Source organism: Grammomys surdaster, unplaced genomic scaffold (genome assembly GCF_004785775.1).
Source record: "Grammomys surdaster isolate TR1022 unplaced genomic scaffold, NIH_TR_1.0 472, whole genome shotgun sequence".
In the NCBI taxonomy this organism is placed as follows: domain Eukaryota; kingdom Metazoa; phylum Chordata; class Mammalia; order Rodentia; family Muridae; genus Grammomys; species Grammomys surdaster.
The window spans coordinates 863,304-878,002 of record NW_021604891.1 but is presented as its reverse complement, the minus strand read 5'-3'; the positions used below and the strand labels follow the sequence as shown (position 1 = coordinate 878,002).

At 49.4% G+C, this 14,699-nt stretch overlaps 2 protein-coding genes across 3 annotated transcripts in view; both read right to left on the bottom strand.

Annotated features, from left to right (window-relative positions):
* The window catches only part of Chrna3 (cholinergic receptor nicotinic alpha 3 subunit), an 18,833-nt gene extending 16,746 nt beyond the window's left edge, over nucleotides 1–2,087 (bottom strand). The window contains exon 1 of one of the 2 annotated variants that reach the window (XM_028781565.1): nucleotides 2,024–2,087. In XM_028781565.1, coding sequence (XP_028637398.1) covers nucleotides 2,024–2,087 — 64 coding nt within the window. The remainder of the gene's footprint in view (nucleotides 1–2,023) is intronic. The other variant, XM_028781566.1, reaches the window with a different exon arrangement.
* Nucleotides 2,088–5,484: 3,397 nt separating this feature from the next.
* The window catches only part of Chrnb4 (cholinergic receptor nicotinic beta 4 subunit), a 22,664-nt gene continuing 13,449 nt past the window's right edge, over nucleotides 5,485–14,699 (bottom strand). Inside the window, exons 3-6 of the mRNA XM_028781570.1 lie at nucleotides 13,604–13,648; nucleotides 13,396–13,505; nucleotides 11,649–12,639; nucleotides 5,485–5,628 (exon numbers count right to left, since the gene is read on the bottom strand). Coding sequence (XP_028637403.1) covers nucleotides 5,488–5,628; nucleotides 11,649–12,639; nucleotides 13,396–13,505; nucleotides 13,604–13,648 — 1,287 coding nt within the window. The 3' untranslated portion in view covers nucleotides 5,485–5,487. The remainder of the gene's footprint in view (nucleotides 5,629–11,648; nucleotides 12,640–13,395; nucleotides 13,506–13,603; nucleotides 13,649–14,699) is intronic.

Genomic DNA, 14,699 nt, shown 5'->3' with positions numbered 1-14,699 from the left:
CTCTTTCTTTCTTTCTTTCTTTCTTTCTTTCTTTCTCTCTTTCTTTTTTTTTTTGTTTTGATTTTTTTCGAGACAGGGTTTCTCTGTGTAACCCTGGCTTTCCTGGAACTCACTCTGTAGACCAGGCTGGCCTCGAACTCAGAATCTGCCTGCCTCTGCCTCCCAAGTGCTGGGCATAAAGGCGTGTGCCACCACCGTCCAGCTGAATCTTCATTTCTTAACTATCAAAATAAAGAGTACTCATGAATGCACCTCAAAGGTGGGGGTGAAGTGCTTCAGTCACTGGCCTGTAGCAAGCGTTTGAGAACCATTAGCTTGGTGGGATTCTCCTCAGACATCTGCGTGTCTCCCTCCTTCTCTCTCGTAAATCTAAATAAAGGCTTATTTTCTTCTTTAATTCTTTCTTTACATTAAGGGAGGAAGGTGCAGGCCGTGATGTGTGTGGGGGGGTCAGAGGGTAACTCAGTTCTCTCCTTCTGCAGTGTGGGTCCTGGGAATCAAACTCAGGTCATCAGGCTGGGTGGCAAATGGTTTTTCCAGGGGAACCAGATACTGGGTTTTTTTTGTTTGTTTGTTTTTGGTTTTCTTCTTAATAAAACTCTAACCTTTACATAATAAACCGCCCAACCTTGCTTTCTAAGAGAAAAAAAGCGCTATTAGTGGCTCAAACCTTTATTGTTACTCCAAGAAAGATTGTGGTACTCCTGCTGCCCAAGTGGAAAGATGACTCACCCAACCCTGGGGTGGAGCCACTCACGGTCCCCCCAGGAGCTCTGTTTTCCACTGTGCCAGAGACTGCAGCTCCTTCATCCTCTCCAAATTCTGCAGGGGTTTGATTATCGGTATCTTAGGAGCCAAGGTGCTCAGAGGGCCGGTTCTGAGCTAGCCTAGAGCCTCAGCTGACTGGCAGGTTTGGGAACAAAGGAGTAGCCAAGGATTCAGCGTGGTAGGGACTGAGATGCGCGTGCACAGGCAGAACCGTGGGACCACGCTAAGAACCAAGGCAAGTGGGCGCCTAGACTTCTAAGGCGCTGATGGCCAAAGCCGTGCGGGAATCCGAGCCCTGGGTTCCTGGCAGGGCTGTCTTCGAATCCTCATCCCAGTCCTTACCTCTGGTCCCTGGGCATCCTTTGTTTACAAGCCCACCCCAACTAAACAAGACATCTTGTCTCAAGCTGTCTGCTTACAGTACTGGAGTCAGTCTAGGGACAGTCTTTTGAGGGAGGGTGCAACTTATTTTCTTCAGGCCGTGATTTAGATTTAGGCAGGACCCACACAGTGGAGCAGTCTGTGATGATGCACAGCCACAGTGCTGGTGTCGTACACACACACACACACACACACGCCCCCAACCTCTGCGTGCTCTGACCGCCTTCAGGAGACATCATAGCTGCTTTTCACGTACCAGCCATCCTGGGTCTCTGGAAAGGCTTCCTCCTAATAGGCTCCCCTAGAGCCTCCACGATGGCCTGGGAGGAGCGATCACGTCGAAGGTCTCTAGGCAACGCGATCATTTTGCGCAGAGACCGGATGACCAGAACCAGAGGTTTGGTCCAGCCTCCGCTCCAAAACGACCCGATGGCTTTACACAAATATTTAGCCTTCCATGGGCACATGTTTTTCTATGGTCCATAAAACCAAGCGGTGGGCAGGAGGCAGATGCTGGAAGCGGGGCTGCAGAGCGATGTTCAGGACTGGGGCCCAAACTTCTATCTCCCGAGCAGAACCGGAGGGCCGGTTCTGAGCTAGCCTAGAGCCTCAGCTAACTGGCAGGTTTGGGAACAAAGGAGTAGCCAAGAGATTCAGCGTGGTAGGGACTGAGATGCGCGTGCACAGGCAGAACCGTGGGACCACGCTGAGAACCAAGGCAAGTGGGCGCCTAGACTTCTAAGGCGCTGATGGCCAAAGCCGTGCGGGAATCCGAGCTCTGGGCTGCAGCCTCGCACTGGCGACCCACCCGCTGCCCGATGGCCACCGCCCGCAGCCAGCCTGGGCTCCGGACCCGACCGCTCCTCACTCATACCTGGTAGCAGCATCAGCACCAGCATCCGCATGGACAGCGGCGGCGGGAGCAGCACAGCACCCATGTCTGAAGACCGCATGGGCAGGGCGGGAGCCACTCTGGTGCTGACCACCGAAGCACAGCGCGGGGACCGCGGGGTTCCTCCCGGCTTCGCGCTGCCCGCCGAGCTCCTGCGCATCTGCGCGCCCGAGTGCACGAACCCCAGGCAGCCAAGCGCTGCAAGCAGCCGCAGGGCGGGGAGGCTGGGAGGCCAAGGCGGGAGCTGCGCCCGTCGTGGGAGGGGCGTCGGGCCACGGTCTCCTGCGTTGATGCCTCGCCCAGAGCCGCCCTGAGTCTGGAGATCTCTAGGCTCCAGACCAGACAGGCATTGTCACCATGACAGGATTAAAGGGTTAAACCTCCGGCCAGGGCTTTCTGGCAGGTGCAGCTCCGAAGAGAGCTAGGGGACCATCGCATGCGCCAGCTCTAGTGCAACTCAAAAGGGGACTGTGGAAGTTGATGCTCTTAAAGTAACTATTTTCAGCATGACTCTCTCTCTCTCTCTCTCTCTCTCTCTCTCTCTCTCTCTCTCTCTCACACACACACACACACACACACACACACACACACAAATGTACATGCATGCATGCATACATACATACCGCATACAGTTAAGAGGGACTAGACAGCTTGGAGGCGAAACAATATTGGTGATGAGTTAGTTCGCCATGGTGGACACCTTTTCTCTTCTTTTTTTAGACTATGTTAGAGATGCTCCTGGAGAAAACAGACAAACGCTGATGGTTCTAGCTCAGCAGTAGAGTGCTTCCTAGCATACCTAAGACTTTGATTCCCAGCATAGTAAATAAATACTTTTATAAGTAAAGTTGGAACAACTAGAGAATCTGGCTTCCCACACCGACCATTATAGATTTCCCTTTGTTTCACTACCAGCTGCAAGCCTGTGTGTCCCAGGAATAGTCAGTGACAGGGTAGGTGTCCTGAGGCCACTTAATCTCTCTGGCCACCCACCAGGGATGGCTTGGCACTTGAAGGTTTCCTTAATGGTCACTGGGGACCTTTAAGGGTGATAGAGCAGTACTAAGCTGGATCATGGTGATGAACATACTTAAACTCATGGAATTGCCCAGTACACAATGAATGAATTTTATGCTTCAATAAAAGCATTCATTTACAGAAGATTTTCATTGTGTGTGTGTACGTAAGCATGAGGCATGTGGGGGCATGCGCACACATGGAAGCCCGAGGTCAGCTTTGTGGAGTCGATTCTCTCCTTGTGTTTTTATAAGGATTCCAGAAATGAGATTTGGGTCTCCAGGCTTGAGAGGCAAGTGCCTTCGCTCACTGAGTCATCTTGCTGGCCCAATGAGGTTGTTTTTAAAGACCCAGCAGAAAGAAGCCAGCATCTAACACTTAGACCCTGAAGGATTCCATTTAAGCAGCAGGCTTGAGAATACTGAACTATAGCAGTGACGAAAAGGCAAGGGTGGCCAGAGCTAAGTGTGCAGGGGGCGGGGCTATACAGGGTAGCAGAGTTTAAGTGACACATCTTTCTTTTGTTCCGGGTCAATGATGATTATACAAATAGATACAAATGTTAAAATTTAAAGAAGTCAGCTTTATTGTAAGTTAATTCTAAAAACAAAACTCTTTAAAATATTCTCCTTCAGGGGCTGAAGACTCAGCAGTCAAGAGCACTGGCTGGTCTTCTGGAGGACTTAGGTTTGATGCCCACCACATACATGGTGGCTCAAGTCTGTAACTCCAGTTCCAGGAGCTCCAGTGCCCTTTTCTGGCCTCTGTGGGTACCAACATGTATATGGTACACACACATACAAGAAGGTAAAGCATCCATACACATAAAATAATAGTTTAAACTTTTTTTAAATATTCTCCTTTGTAGGCATGAAATAATACCCTGTGTAAAGATTATCCTTGTATTATTCAAATGCTGATTTCTGTGCTCCCATACCTGGCTACAATCCTTATTCTGAGAGAATCTCATCTCAGTGTTATATAAACATCACTCCCCAATTATTCCCTGATTAGTCAATAAAGAAGCTCATCGGTCAATGACTCAGCAGGGAAGAGACTAGGGCTGGACTTCCTCCCAGCCAGGGGAGGGGGCAGGAGAGAGATGAGTGGGGATTTGACTTGGGGGGAGAGTTCAGGAGATACCACAAGAAAATATCTGGATCCCAGAAAGCCATATCAGTACTAAAATGCAAGTATTGCTGGGATTTTGGTGGGGCCAGATTAGTTTAGAGTGTTAAAATAGAATAATACTGCTCAGTTGTTGTGCCCTTAAAACTTGTTAAATAAATAGAATAGTCCAGTCGAAATTACTTGGGAGCTAGCTGGGTAAAAAGAAAACAGCAACATTTATTTATTTATTTATTTATTTTAAAAAGCCACTAACACTCCTTAATTCCAGAAGTATCTTGAGTGCCAACAATGGGACAGGCACTGTGAGAGAAACAGATTAGTGTGTGAAAGAGACAGGCCTGAACCAATCACAGTATAAAGGCAGGAAGCAGGTGGGGACCAAGTATGGATACTCAGAGGGTTTGTGTGTGTGTGTGTGTGTGTGTGTGTGTGTGTGTGTGTGAGAGAGAGAGAGAGAGAGAGAGAGAGAGAGAGAGAGAGAGAGAGAGAGAGAGATTGAGAGAGAGAGAAGGACAGCAGGAGCCATTCATTCAACAAACAATTATTTTGCACCTTCTGTGTGCAGAGCTCTGTCCCAAGCTCTGGAGTGTGAATGTGAATTCTCACACACCCCGGCCCTTGTGGAGCATACACTTTAATGAGCAAGGTGCTGGTGACTGGTGTGCCACCAACTAAGGACTGCAGGGGCCGATGGGGAACACTTGGGGAAGCTGGAGGTTTAATGCGGTTATGGGAGACACTGCTTTGGAATGCATGGCTAGGGAAGGCTTGTACAAGGAAGTGACCTTGGAGCAGAGGATCATGGGAGTAGAGCTCTGACTAGTGCAGCCATGTGAAAAGCTTGGGAGTTTAGAGTCTGAAGTTTGGGTGGTAGCTACAGCAGATACAAAGGTTCTGACCTGGGAGAATCTGGAAGTGTGAGGAAATGAAAGACAGCCAGGGAATCTAGTGAGTAGCTGGGATTGGAGGGAGATGGATGGGAAGGTGGGCTGGGGTGTGATGGCATGACACACGGCTGTCTGACTCCAGTGCCTGGCACATGGAAGGAAGGAGGCCAGGCTGGACCTCAGCAGTCTAATCCCCCTCCTTCAGGGACTTACTCAAAGGCATTCAGAGGGATCAGTGTAAGCCACCTATCTCTGTCCTCGTGGCTGTGGCTAGTTTGATGGGCTGACTGCCAATAGTCATAGCTTTACTTAGGGCCTCATTAGCTACGACCCAGATGAAGCAGTAAACTGCCCACTCGACTGCTCATACCATCTCACTACAATACAGGGGCCCAAAACATGCTGGGTAGCCTAGGGGCCCTTGGAGGGTGCGTGGATCTGGAAGAGGGGTGGTAGGAAGAGCCCCATGGTGCCCAGAATACACACAAACACGAACACCCACAGGAACAGGCGGTCAACGACCATCGCGACGAATTTCCAGTCCTCGATGACCTGCAGACAAACAGGGGCTGGTTACAGGTGCCAAGCACAGAGTACCTCCTCCTTCTGAATCACAGCCTCACCTGCTGACCAACACCACACAAGCAATGTGGGGGTTAGAATTATGCATTGACAGAGCAGGTTCTGAATCCCAGGCTGGCCTCCGCTGGGCTTCTCATGGTGTTCTTCAACCCCACCTGACCTGACTAAGGTTGGGGGAGGGAGTAGCAAAGCCATGGGGACTTGGGCTGTACTGTCCTCAGTCTCCTCTGGATCTCTATGACCCCTCAACTCTGATAATGCTCTAGATCTCATAGAAAAGGTGCAATATTTGCATATAACTCATATATGCTAGTTAGGTTTTGGTCAACTTGACACAAGTTAGAGTCCTCTGGGAAGAGGGACCCTCAACTGAGGAAATGGCTCTATCATATTAGTCTGTAGGCAAGTTTGCAGGGCATCTTGGTTAATGATTGATGCGGAGAACCCAGCCCACTGTGGACGATGCCACTCCTGGTCAGGTGGTCCTGGGTACAAGAAAGCAGGCTGTATCACCCATGAGGAGCAAGCCAGTGAACAGTGTCTCTCCATGACTTCTGCTTCACTTCCTGCCTCGGCTCCCCTAGTTGAACTACGTATGACTCAGGATATGTAAGCCAAATTTTCTATACCAAGTTGATTTTGGTCATGGGGTTCATCTTTGAAATAAAAACATAAGACATCATGAAGCCCTCCCCTGAATTTACCATGTCTATAGACCTTGTGAGTTCCTAACACAATGTAAATGCCTCACGAGTCATCACTGGGTTGTATTTGGGAGACTAATGACAGGGAGGGAAGTACTTGTTAGTGGAGACACTTTCTCCACCCATTATTTTCCCCATGGTCAGTTGAATCCATGGATGCAGAAACAGAGACCCAAATATACCACACACAGCCATTTCAAAGCCAAATCTGGTTATGGGTGAAGCATGTTGAGGCTCAGGGATCACAAGGTTCTTTTCTCTCATCATTAACCCTAAACCTTCTGCCTGAGGTAGCTCTGCAGAGAGGGAGATGAAGGGCCCACTTGCTTGACAAGAGCTTGCATAACATTTAGAAACCCCACGGTTTAAACGGTTCCATGCTAGTCACAGCAGTGAAATATATAAACAGCAGTAAACTGTAGGAATAACCGTTTTCTATAATGAAGACTTTGCCTCCTCTGGCTTCAGCATCTGGCTCTCTGGCATTCCAACTCTGTTGCTTTACATATGCTTCGTCTTCTCAGACCCAGTCACAGGATGTGAACCTAGTAGAAACCTGGCTGGCTTCCAGGGGTACCACAGAATGGCCATGGACCCAGCATCCCAGCCTCCCCCCCCCCACCCCAAGCTGGGAAGGCTCTGTAGACTCAAGAGTTAGAAACGCAGGCATCAGTGGGCAAGCTGACGTCAGTGACCCAATTTTCCAAGGCCTCATCAATGGAATGTGTCACACTCCAGGATAATCCTATGTCAGACCAGCCTCCACTCCCTCAAACACCAATTGTTCCTGTTCCTAAGACCCAGAAGGCACTGCAGGACTCTCCACACAGATATTAAGGTTGGAGATTCATTTCAACAGCCTTAATTTCAAGCGTATTTCCATCTTTTCATGTTTTTGAGTTCCTTACAGTGACCAGTTAGTCACCATGGAGGGCAAAGGTGCTATAGACGACAAACAGCTCTCGAGATGGCTTAGGAGTGGACCTTCCAGGAGAGGGAAAGCAGACGTATCTAACCACACAGGAGGAAACCAGCTAGCCAGTCATTGATCATCATATGCTCAGTACAGGGCAAGACCCTCAGAGGGGACTCAGAGTTCAAGGATTGTGCCAGCCATGTGACCCCAGACAAGTCAGACGATGTCTCTGGGCCTCAGTTTCCCATTGTGAAATAAAGACTCTTCCCAGAATCCCTGGGCCTCTGCTTCCCATTGTGATTCCTGGAGTTAGGGTTGGTTGTTTGGCCACTCCTGCCAGAGCACCTGATAAGTTTGGTGCCACAGGAACACAGGCGGTTCTAATCCCACTGAGTTCTGCCTGGCTCCCTCCCTCTTGGGGCTTGTAATGAACTGAGGAGGCCTGCAAATGCCAAGCCTAGAATGGGGGCTAGCTCAAGCAGGGCCGCAGGAAACCTTCTCAACCTGGATGTGCACAGGAACCCACAGGAGTTTAAGTGGTCCCTAAAGCTTCCCCTAGAAACCCTGCCTGCCTCAGTCGAAGATGTAATTATAGCACTTGGAAGGTGGAGGCAGGAAGACAGATGTCCAAGGCTAGTCCTGGGGATGTGGCTTAGAGATATGACATTTGCCTAGCATGTACAAAGCCATAGGTCTGATCCTCAGCACCAGAATAAAAACTACGTGTGTGCCTGAAATCCCCACCCTGGGGAGGCAGAGGTAGGAAAAGAAGTTTAAGGTCATCCTCAACTACATAGTAAGTTCAAGGCTATCCTGGGCTACATGAGACACTATCTCAAGAAAAGAGAAATGGCATGTTCACTTCTGAGTGTTTTGACTGAGGTGGTGAAGGACAACAAAAGAGGTGAGAACTCATGATTCAGTAGGAATATTGATATACATAAGGAGGAATACGAGCCGGGTGGTGGTGGCGCACATCTTTAATCCCAGCACTTGGGAAGTAGAGGCAGGTGGATTTCTGAGTTTGAGGCCAGCATGGTCTACAGAGTCAGCTCCAAGACAACCAGGACAATGCAGAGAAACCCTGTCTCGAAAAAGCAACAAACAAACAAACAAACAAAAGGAATACGAAGCACAGGGCAGCTCAGAGTGGGGTGGTGTGGTGTTGATGATGAGGCTAGTTCTAAGAGTAAAAAGTTGATGCTATTTTCTTTTTAAGTTCAAGGCCTCCTTCCGCTATGTAGTGAGTTCAAACCCAGCTTAAGCTACAAAGAGATGAAGGAGGGAAGGGGAGGAGAGAATGAAAGAAAGAATAACATGATCAAATACAACAGAGCTGTGCTTCTGACTGCAATGGGGCTAGGAGGTCCCAGAGATCTGGTTAAAATTCTGAGATGAAGAGTCAAGGACAACAGGACAAGAAAGCTTCGGAATGGGTGGAAGGGAGGGCCAATCATCAGAGGTGATTTAAGTCCAGGTCCTGGGATCAAAATCCTCAAACACTAGAACAGAGCACACCAAGATGCAGGAGCCTGCTGATTTTCCAGGCTTCCAAAGCAGAATGCTCTCCCAACAATTCTGCCTACACATTGGATCTCTGGACCTCCATTGTCCCCAGATCTCCAAATGCCTCCAGCCCTGCTCGTGCCTCATTGTCACCAAATGCCCCAAAGCCCTCTATTACCTGAAGGTCTCCAAATGCCCCTAACGCCTCATAATCTCCAAGTATCACAAATCCTCTCATTACTTGAAGGTCTACAGATGTCTCCAGGATTCCTAGTGAACCCAGGCTTTCAGGTTTGGCCCTGTCCCTTAGCTCCACTTGTGGCTCCTAAGGTCCTTCCAAGGCCACAAGTTCCCTGCAAGACTCCTATCAGGGAGTGGAGAGGGCACACCAGGTATAGCCAGGAACAAAAGAGTAAGCTGGAAGAATTCTTCTTTGAAAAGTCCAAGTATCCTTCCTTCGAGCAATGCAAGGAGCTAGCATGAAGCATTTGTGTGATGGAATAACAGATCCAGATATGATTTAAGAACTGGAGATCTAGATACTTTCGGGAGCATCCCCAAGAATATCTAAAAACACCTGGGATTCGAAATGGGCGAGCCCTCACTCATAGCACTAGAACAGGAGGTCATGTACCCATTAATGCCGAGGCCACTGGTGATCCCATGTTCCCAAGCCTAGCAGAAGTTGGCTCCCTTCTTCAACCCAACTCTTCTGGTATCTTCCCATCCCTTCTCCAGTCTTGATCAGGCCTGGGGAATATTCTGGGTGTGACGCTAGCTGCCCATACCCCGACTACAGCAACCACTGGCCCATTTCTATCAACCATGGACCCAGTTCAATCTGTAGCAGTTGAAGCCATCAGACTCAGCTCCAGAGATAAGACTCAGCCCTCGCCAAAGCTCTGGTGCTCTGCCACCTTCATAGAGCCAGCAGCAGCTCAAGCTTCCTCAAAAGCTGCAGCTTTGAAGATTCATCTAGACTAAAATACTTGCATCCCAGGACTAGTTCTAGGTTCAAGGCCTCTACAGATTTGACATCCCCCTAGATACTGTGTTGTTTAACAAATAAATCTGTTGTCCCTGACTTTGCTCAACCCTATTGACCATGAGGTTATTTCTGGGAACCCTTTGGTTCCTGTGGTTTATTAGATATTTTACTTTGGTAAATTTTATTAATTAAAGACACATGCAGTTAAAAAAGATCTGAGCTGGAGGCTTGAGAGTCATCTAATAAGCCCACGCTGAGGCTGAGGCTACAGGACCGGAGCTACTCTCTGAGTAGCAGGCTGTCTTCATTTTCTTAGCAGTTTTCTTCTTTCCTCCTCACAGTGTAATTCTAAAACTTTGTGGCCTGTGCTTTTCAGTTGGTGCTAACTAATGGAAAACCAGCATTCTCTCCTGAGATTCCAATTGTCAGAAAGAAATTCCAAAAAGGTAAAAAGGAAGAAATCCTCTTCTGTTCATGTAGCTGCCAACTGGAGAGACACAATGTTGCAACGTAAAAACTGGAACATTGTCATACATCTGACAAATGTTCTTTCAGGTAGAAAAATGCATAGGAAGGCCTAATCATGAAGACCCCCATTGTAAACTCTTCCTTACCCATAAATCTAGTTAGTTTTCATTGTCAACTTGATATAGCCTACAATCACCGGGGATGAGTCTCAACTGAGGAACTATCTTGAACAGACTGGATTGTGAGCATGTGTGTGGGAGATTGTCTTGATTGTTAACTGATATAGGAGAGCACACTATAGGAAGCACCATTCCCTAGGCAAGTGGCCTGAGATGTATAAGAAAACTAGCTGAGCGTGAGTCTGTGAGTGAGCCAGCAAAGCAGCCTTCCTCCAAGATTTCTGTTGTCATTCTTGGCTGTGGTGAGTTCCCCAGATAGAAATAAAACTGTTGGAATAGCAAGCAGGGTTGGCTTCAAATTCCTGCCTTGAGTTTCTGCCCTAATTTCCCTAAGTGATGGACTGTGACTTCCAAGTATAAGCCAAGTAAATTCTTCCCTCTCTGGAGTTTTTTCTGGTCCCAGGTTTGTCACAGCAACAGAGTGAAACTGAAACACATATGCAGTTTCCTCAGAGGAGTTCTTTGAGATGCATACACTCTAGGATTCATGGTTTCCTGTGAAGGAGAACTGAACCTCATTTTAGAAAATCTGTAATTCTAGTCACTCCACATGATAATTTATCAGCCTGGTAGAAATAATGCTTTTACTGATGTTTCTATACATCTGAAAGTTATAAGTCTTCATAGAGCTGCTTTGCAAGTCTGAGTGAGTAGGATCATGTGCCCCATGCAACCTAGCCCAAGCTGTGCTCTCTAAGGATAGCCGAACCTCCTTCAAATCCACTGAGGACCTTTCACTCCAGGGCATGCAGCCCCTCTCTGCTCTGCTCAGGGTTTTCTCTAGCACCAAGGGTGCTGGCTCTGGCAACTGGACATAAAGGGAAACACGAGAAAGATCACATCCGAGGGTTGTTGTCAACTGGAGGCAGATGGAGCTGGAGGATAAATATTCCAGCCTCCATTCAAGGGACAATTCTGAGGCTAGCTGTCTGGCCCCTTGGGGGTCTCTATGGGGCTACTGCACCCACAACATTAGGCTCATTAATATCCTATAGCCGGCCTCCTTTTTGCCTTTATCTTGCCTTCTCCACCTCCTCATTGTGCTTCCTAGGGTTACATCACAAGTAAGCTACCTGAACCCAAGCCTCATCTCAGAATCTGCTTTGGGTCAACCCAAGACCAACACAGGAAGCTCATTGTTTTTTTCCTCTTCCTCACCTAGGAAGCTATAAGAAAGCATTTCAGTATGGATGCCTTCCTCAAGTGGTGGGGGCAGGGCAGTGACTTACACTCTGATCTTGGTCATCACTCTCCAGATGGTGGGCGATGAAGCTGACGCCCTCTAATGCTTCCTGTAGATCCTGCCGGAACCTCCCAGAGGACCTCAGCCGGGTATCCCTGGAGAGGCCTGCGGTGTGGGAGCTGGCTGCAGACTTAGGAGCAGCAGGGACAGGGTTCACAAAGTACATGCAATTCCCATAGAGGTTGGATGGGCTGGTGGGGCCTAAGGCAGAGGTGGCTGCAGCTTCATTTGTGGTCAAGTGCAGCCGGGTGGGTTGAGGGACCCTGGCGGGGCTGACTTCAAGACCTGGGCGCTTCATGAAGAGGAAGGTGGGCAGCTTATGCAGGAAGCACTCCTTGACCCAGGATGCCATGGTGTGAGTGCTGGGTGAGCGGTGGTGCACATTGAGAACACACACTGTGGTGACGATGGAAAAGGTGACCAGCACCATGGTGAACAAGAGGTACTTGCCAATGAGTGGAATGTCAAGGGAGGTGGGAGGCACGATCTTGGAGATGAGCAGCAGGAAGAATGTGAGCGCCAGCAGTACAGAGATACAGAGCGTCATCTTCTCCCCGCAGTCGGAAGGCAGGTAGAAGACCAGGATAGCCAGGGAGGTGATGAGCACACACGGGATGATGAGATTGATGGTGTAGAAGAGCGGCTTGCGCTTGATGATGAAGTCATAGGTCACGTCCACATAGCTGGGGTCCTGCGGGTTCACTGTCCTTCGTCCTGGGAGGGCCACAATGTCCCATTCACCACTGGGGGTAAAGTCATCCATGATGGCTGTGGGTGATTTAAGAACCATATCAATCTCTGTGTGGTCATAGGTCCAGGAGCGAAACTTGAGGGTGCAGTTCTGCTGGTCGAAGGGAAACTGTTTCACCTCAATCTTGCAGGCACTCTTGTAGATAGCAGGAGGCAGCCACTCGATGCTACCATTGGAACGCACGATGACGTTGGTGTAGACAGACACCTCATAGATCCCATCAGCACTGGGGCAGGACAGGACATCGAGAAAAACATCACAAATCTACAGAGGAAGCCTGGCCTGTTCTCAGAACCCCCAAGATCTCTTGGGGGTCATCTGACTTCCTCACTGAAACAACCCTGCTTTTCTCAACAAATCATGAGACACTGAAAGTCTCTCATGGAATCAGCCCAGTTAAGCCCCACAAGAGTCTATAGAAGCAGTAGTTTTCCTGTGTTCCTCATTTTACAGCTTGGGCGGCAAGGCTTGGGGAAGCTGGAGGACTCTATCAAGCCTCTCAAACTATTAAGCAGGAGAGAAGAGACATGGACCCTGTCTTGTTTGGTCCTTGGCCACCCATTCTTTCTCCCCCACTCTTGTTCTCTTTGCCTAGACAGATCTCAAACTCCTGGGTTCCCGATCCTCTTACTCAGCTGCCAGCATGAACTGCACACACGACAGGCCAATGTTGCAGCCCCCAACACTGACAAAGCCACCGAGTCACAAAACGTGAGAATGGTAAGTCAAGGATTGTAAGTAAGGGCACTGGCCCAGGGGTCTGAAGGCTAGCCCAGTGCCCACTGTGTTGAGCAGCACAGGGCCTCTGGACCTCCCACCCTCCTACTCTGTCTCCATCACCTCTAGTTCTCTAGCTCCGTGACCTAGAAGTCTGAGGGAAGTGTAGAAAAGGAAGGCCAGGGTTAGACTCAGGTATAGACGCCCCTGAAGGCTGACCTGCTGTCCTGGCCTGAGTCTAGACTTTGGCCACCCCGTCACTCACTTGTTGTACAACACGATATCAGGCAACCAGACACGCTTTGCGGGGATCCTCAGAATGTTCACGCCTTCATAGCAGGAGCTGTTCCAGGCCAGGCGGTAGTCAGTCCATTCCTAAGTACACAGGCCATTGTCACCTGTAGGTCCACTGTCACCAAAGAGCAGCCCCACAGGAAGCATCATCTGGGCTGGGGACCCTCCAATGCACTTACCTGTTTCAGCCAGATGTTGGTGGTCATGATCTGTTCTCGCTCATTCTGGGGAGGGAAATGAAGGTATCAGATCATTTGGAAGGAGGGCCCCCACAAATAGACTACACTTTATCTCAAAAAGGCTCAGAGCCCCAGGGCTGTGTGACCAGCTGTCACCTTAATATCTCTTAGGTGGTGTATTAGGTACTTCTTGTAATGCTGTGACCACACACCGACAAGAAGCCGCTCAGGGTTAAGGGGATTGCTCTTAGCTCACAGTTTCATGGTGAGGGCAGCTAGAGCTCTGCCTCCATGTGGTGCTCACACCTGGTCACACTGTGGGGGCCGGTGGGAAGCAGGGATGACTTGAGCTGGGACTGGGAAGAGACTACAACCCACAAACTTGCTCGTAATGGCCTGTTTCCTCATCTCTGAAAGGTTTACTGTTTCGGTGCAGCCTACAAGGGAACAAGTGTTTAACTGAATGAACCTGTGGAGGACAGTCCATATTTATACTATAGTGCTTTGTCCCTTGTTGCAGGAAATATTAAAAAGATCGGCAATTTCCCATGCTACACCTAGCTACTCTCAGGCCCAGCAGTCTCGCTGGCCTGTTCTTGTCTTATGCAGACTCTCTGACTCAGGGTTCCAAAATCTTTCCACCCAGCTCATTAAGTTCCCACTAGCGGGTCGTTACCACGCCAGCCCCATGCTTCAAAACCCTCATGGCCTTGTGGTGCATGTTAGTTTTCTGTCTAAACTCCACCTCCACAGTAATGTGGCAACAGCCAGGTATGCTCCTCCCCACAGTTACCTGGCAACAGCCAGGTAGGCCTGCCAACTATAAAAGGGGCTGCTTGCCCCCTCCTCACTCTCTTGCTCTCTTGCCTCCAGCTTCCCTCTGTCCCCTCACCCCTTCCCCCTCTCTCCACGTGGTCATGGCTGGCCTCCTTCACTCCTCTGCACTCCCTCTCTCTCTCTCTCCCTCTCTCCCCCTCCCCCCTCCCTTCCCTCCCTCCCTCCCTCCCTCTTCCTCCTCTTCCTCCTCCTCCTCCTTCTTCTTCTTCTTCCTCTCCTCTCTCTCTCTCTCTCTCTCTCTCTCTCTCTCTCTCTCTCT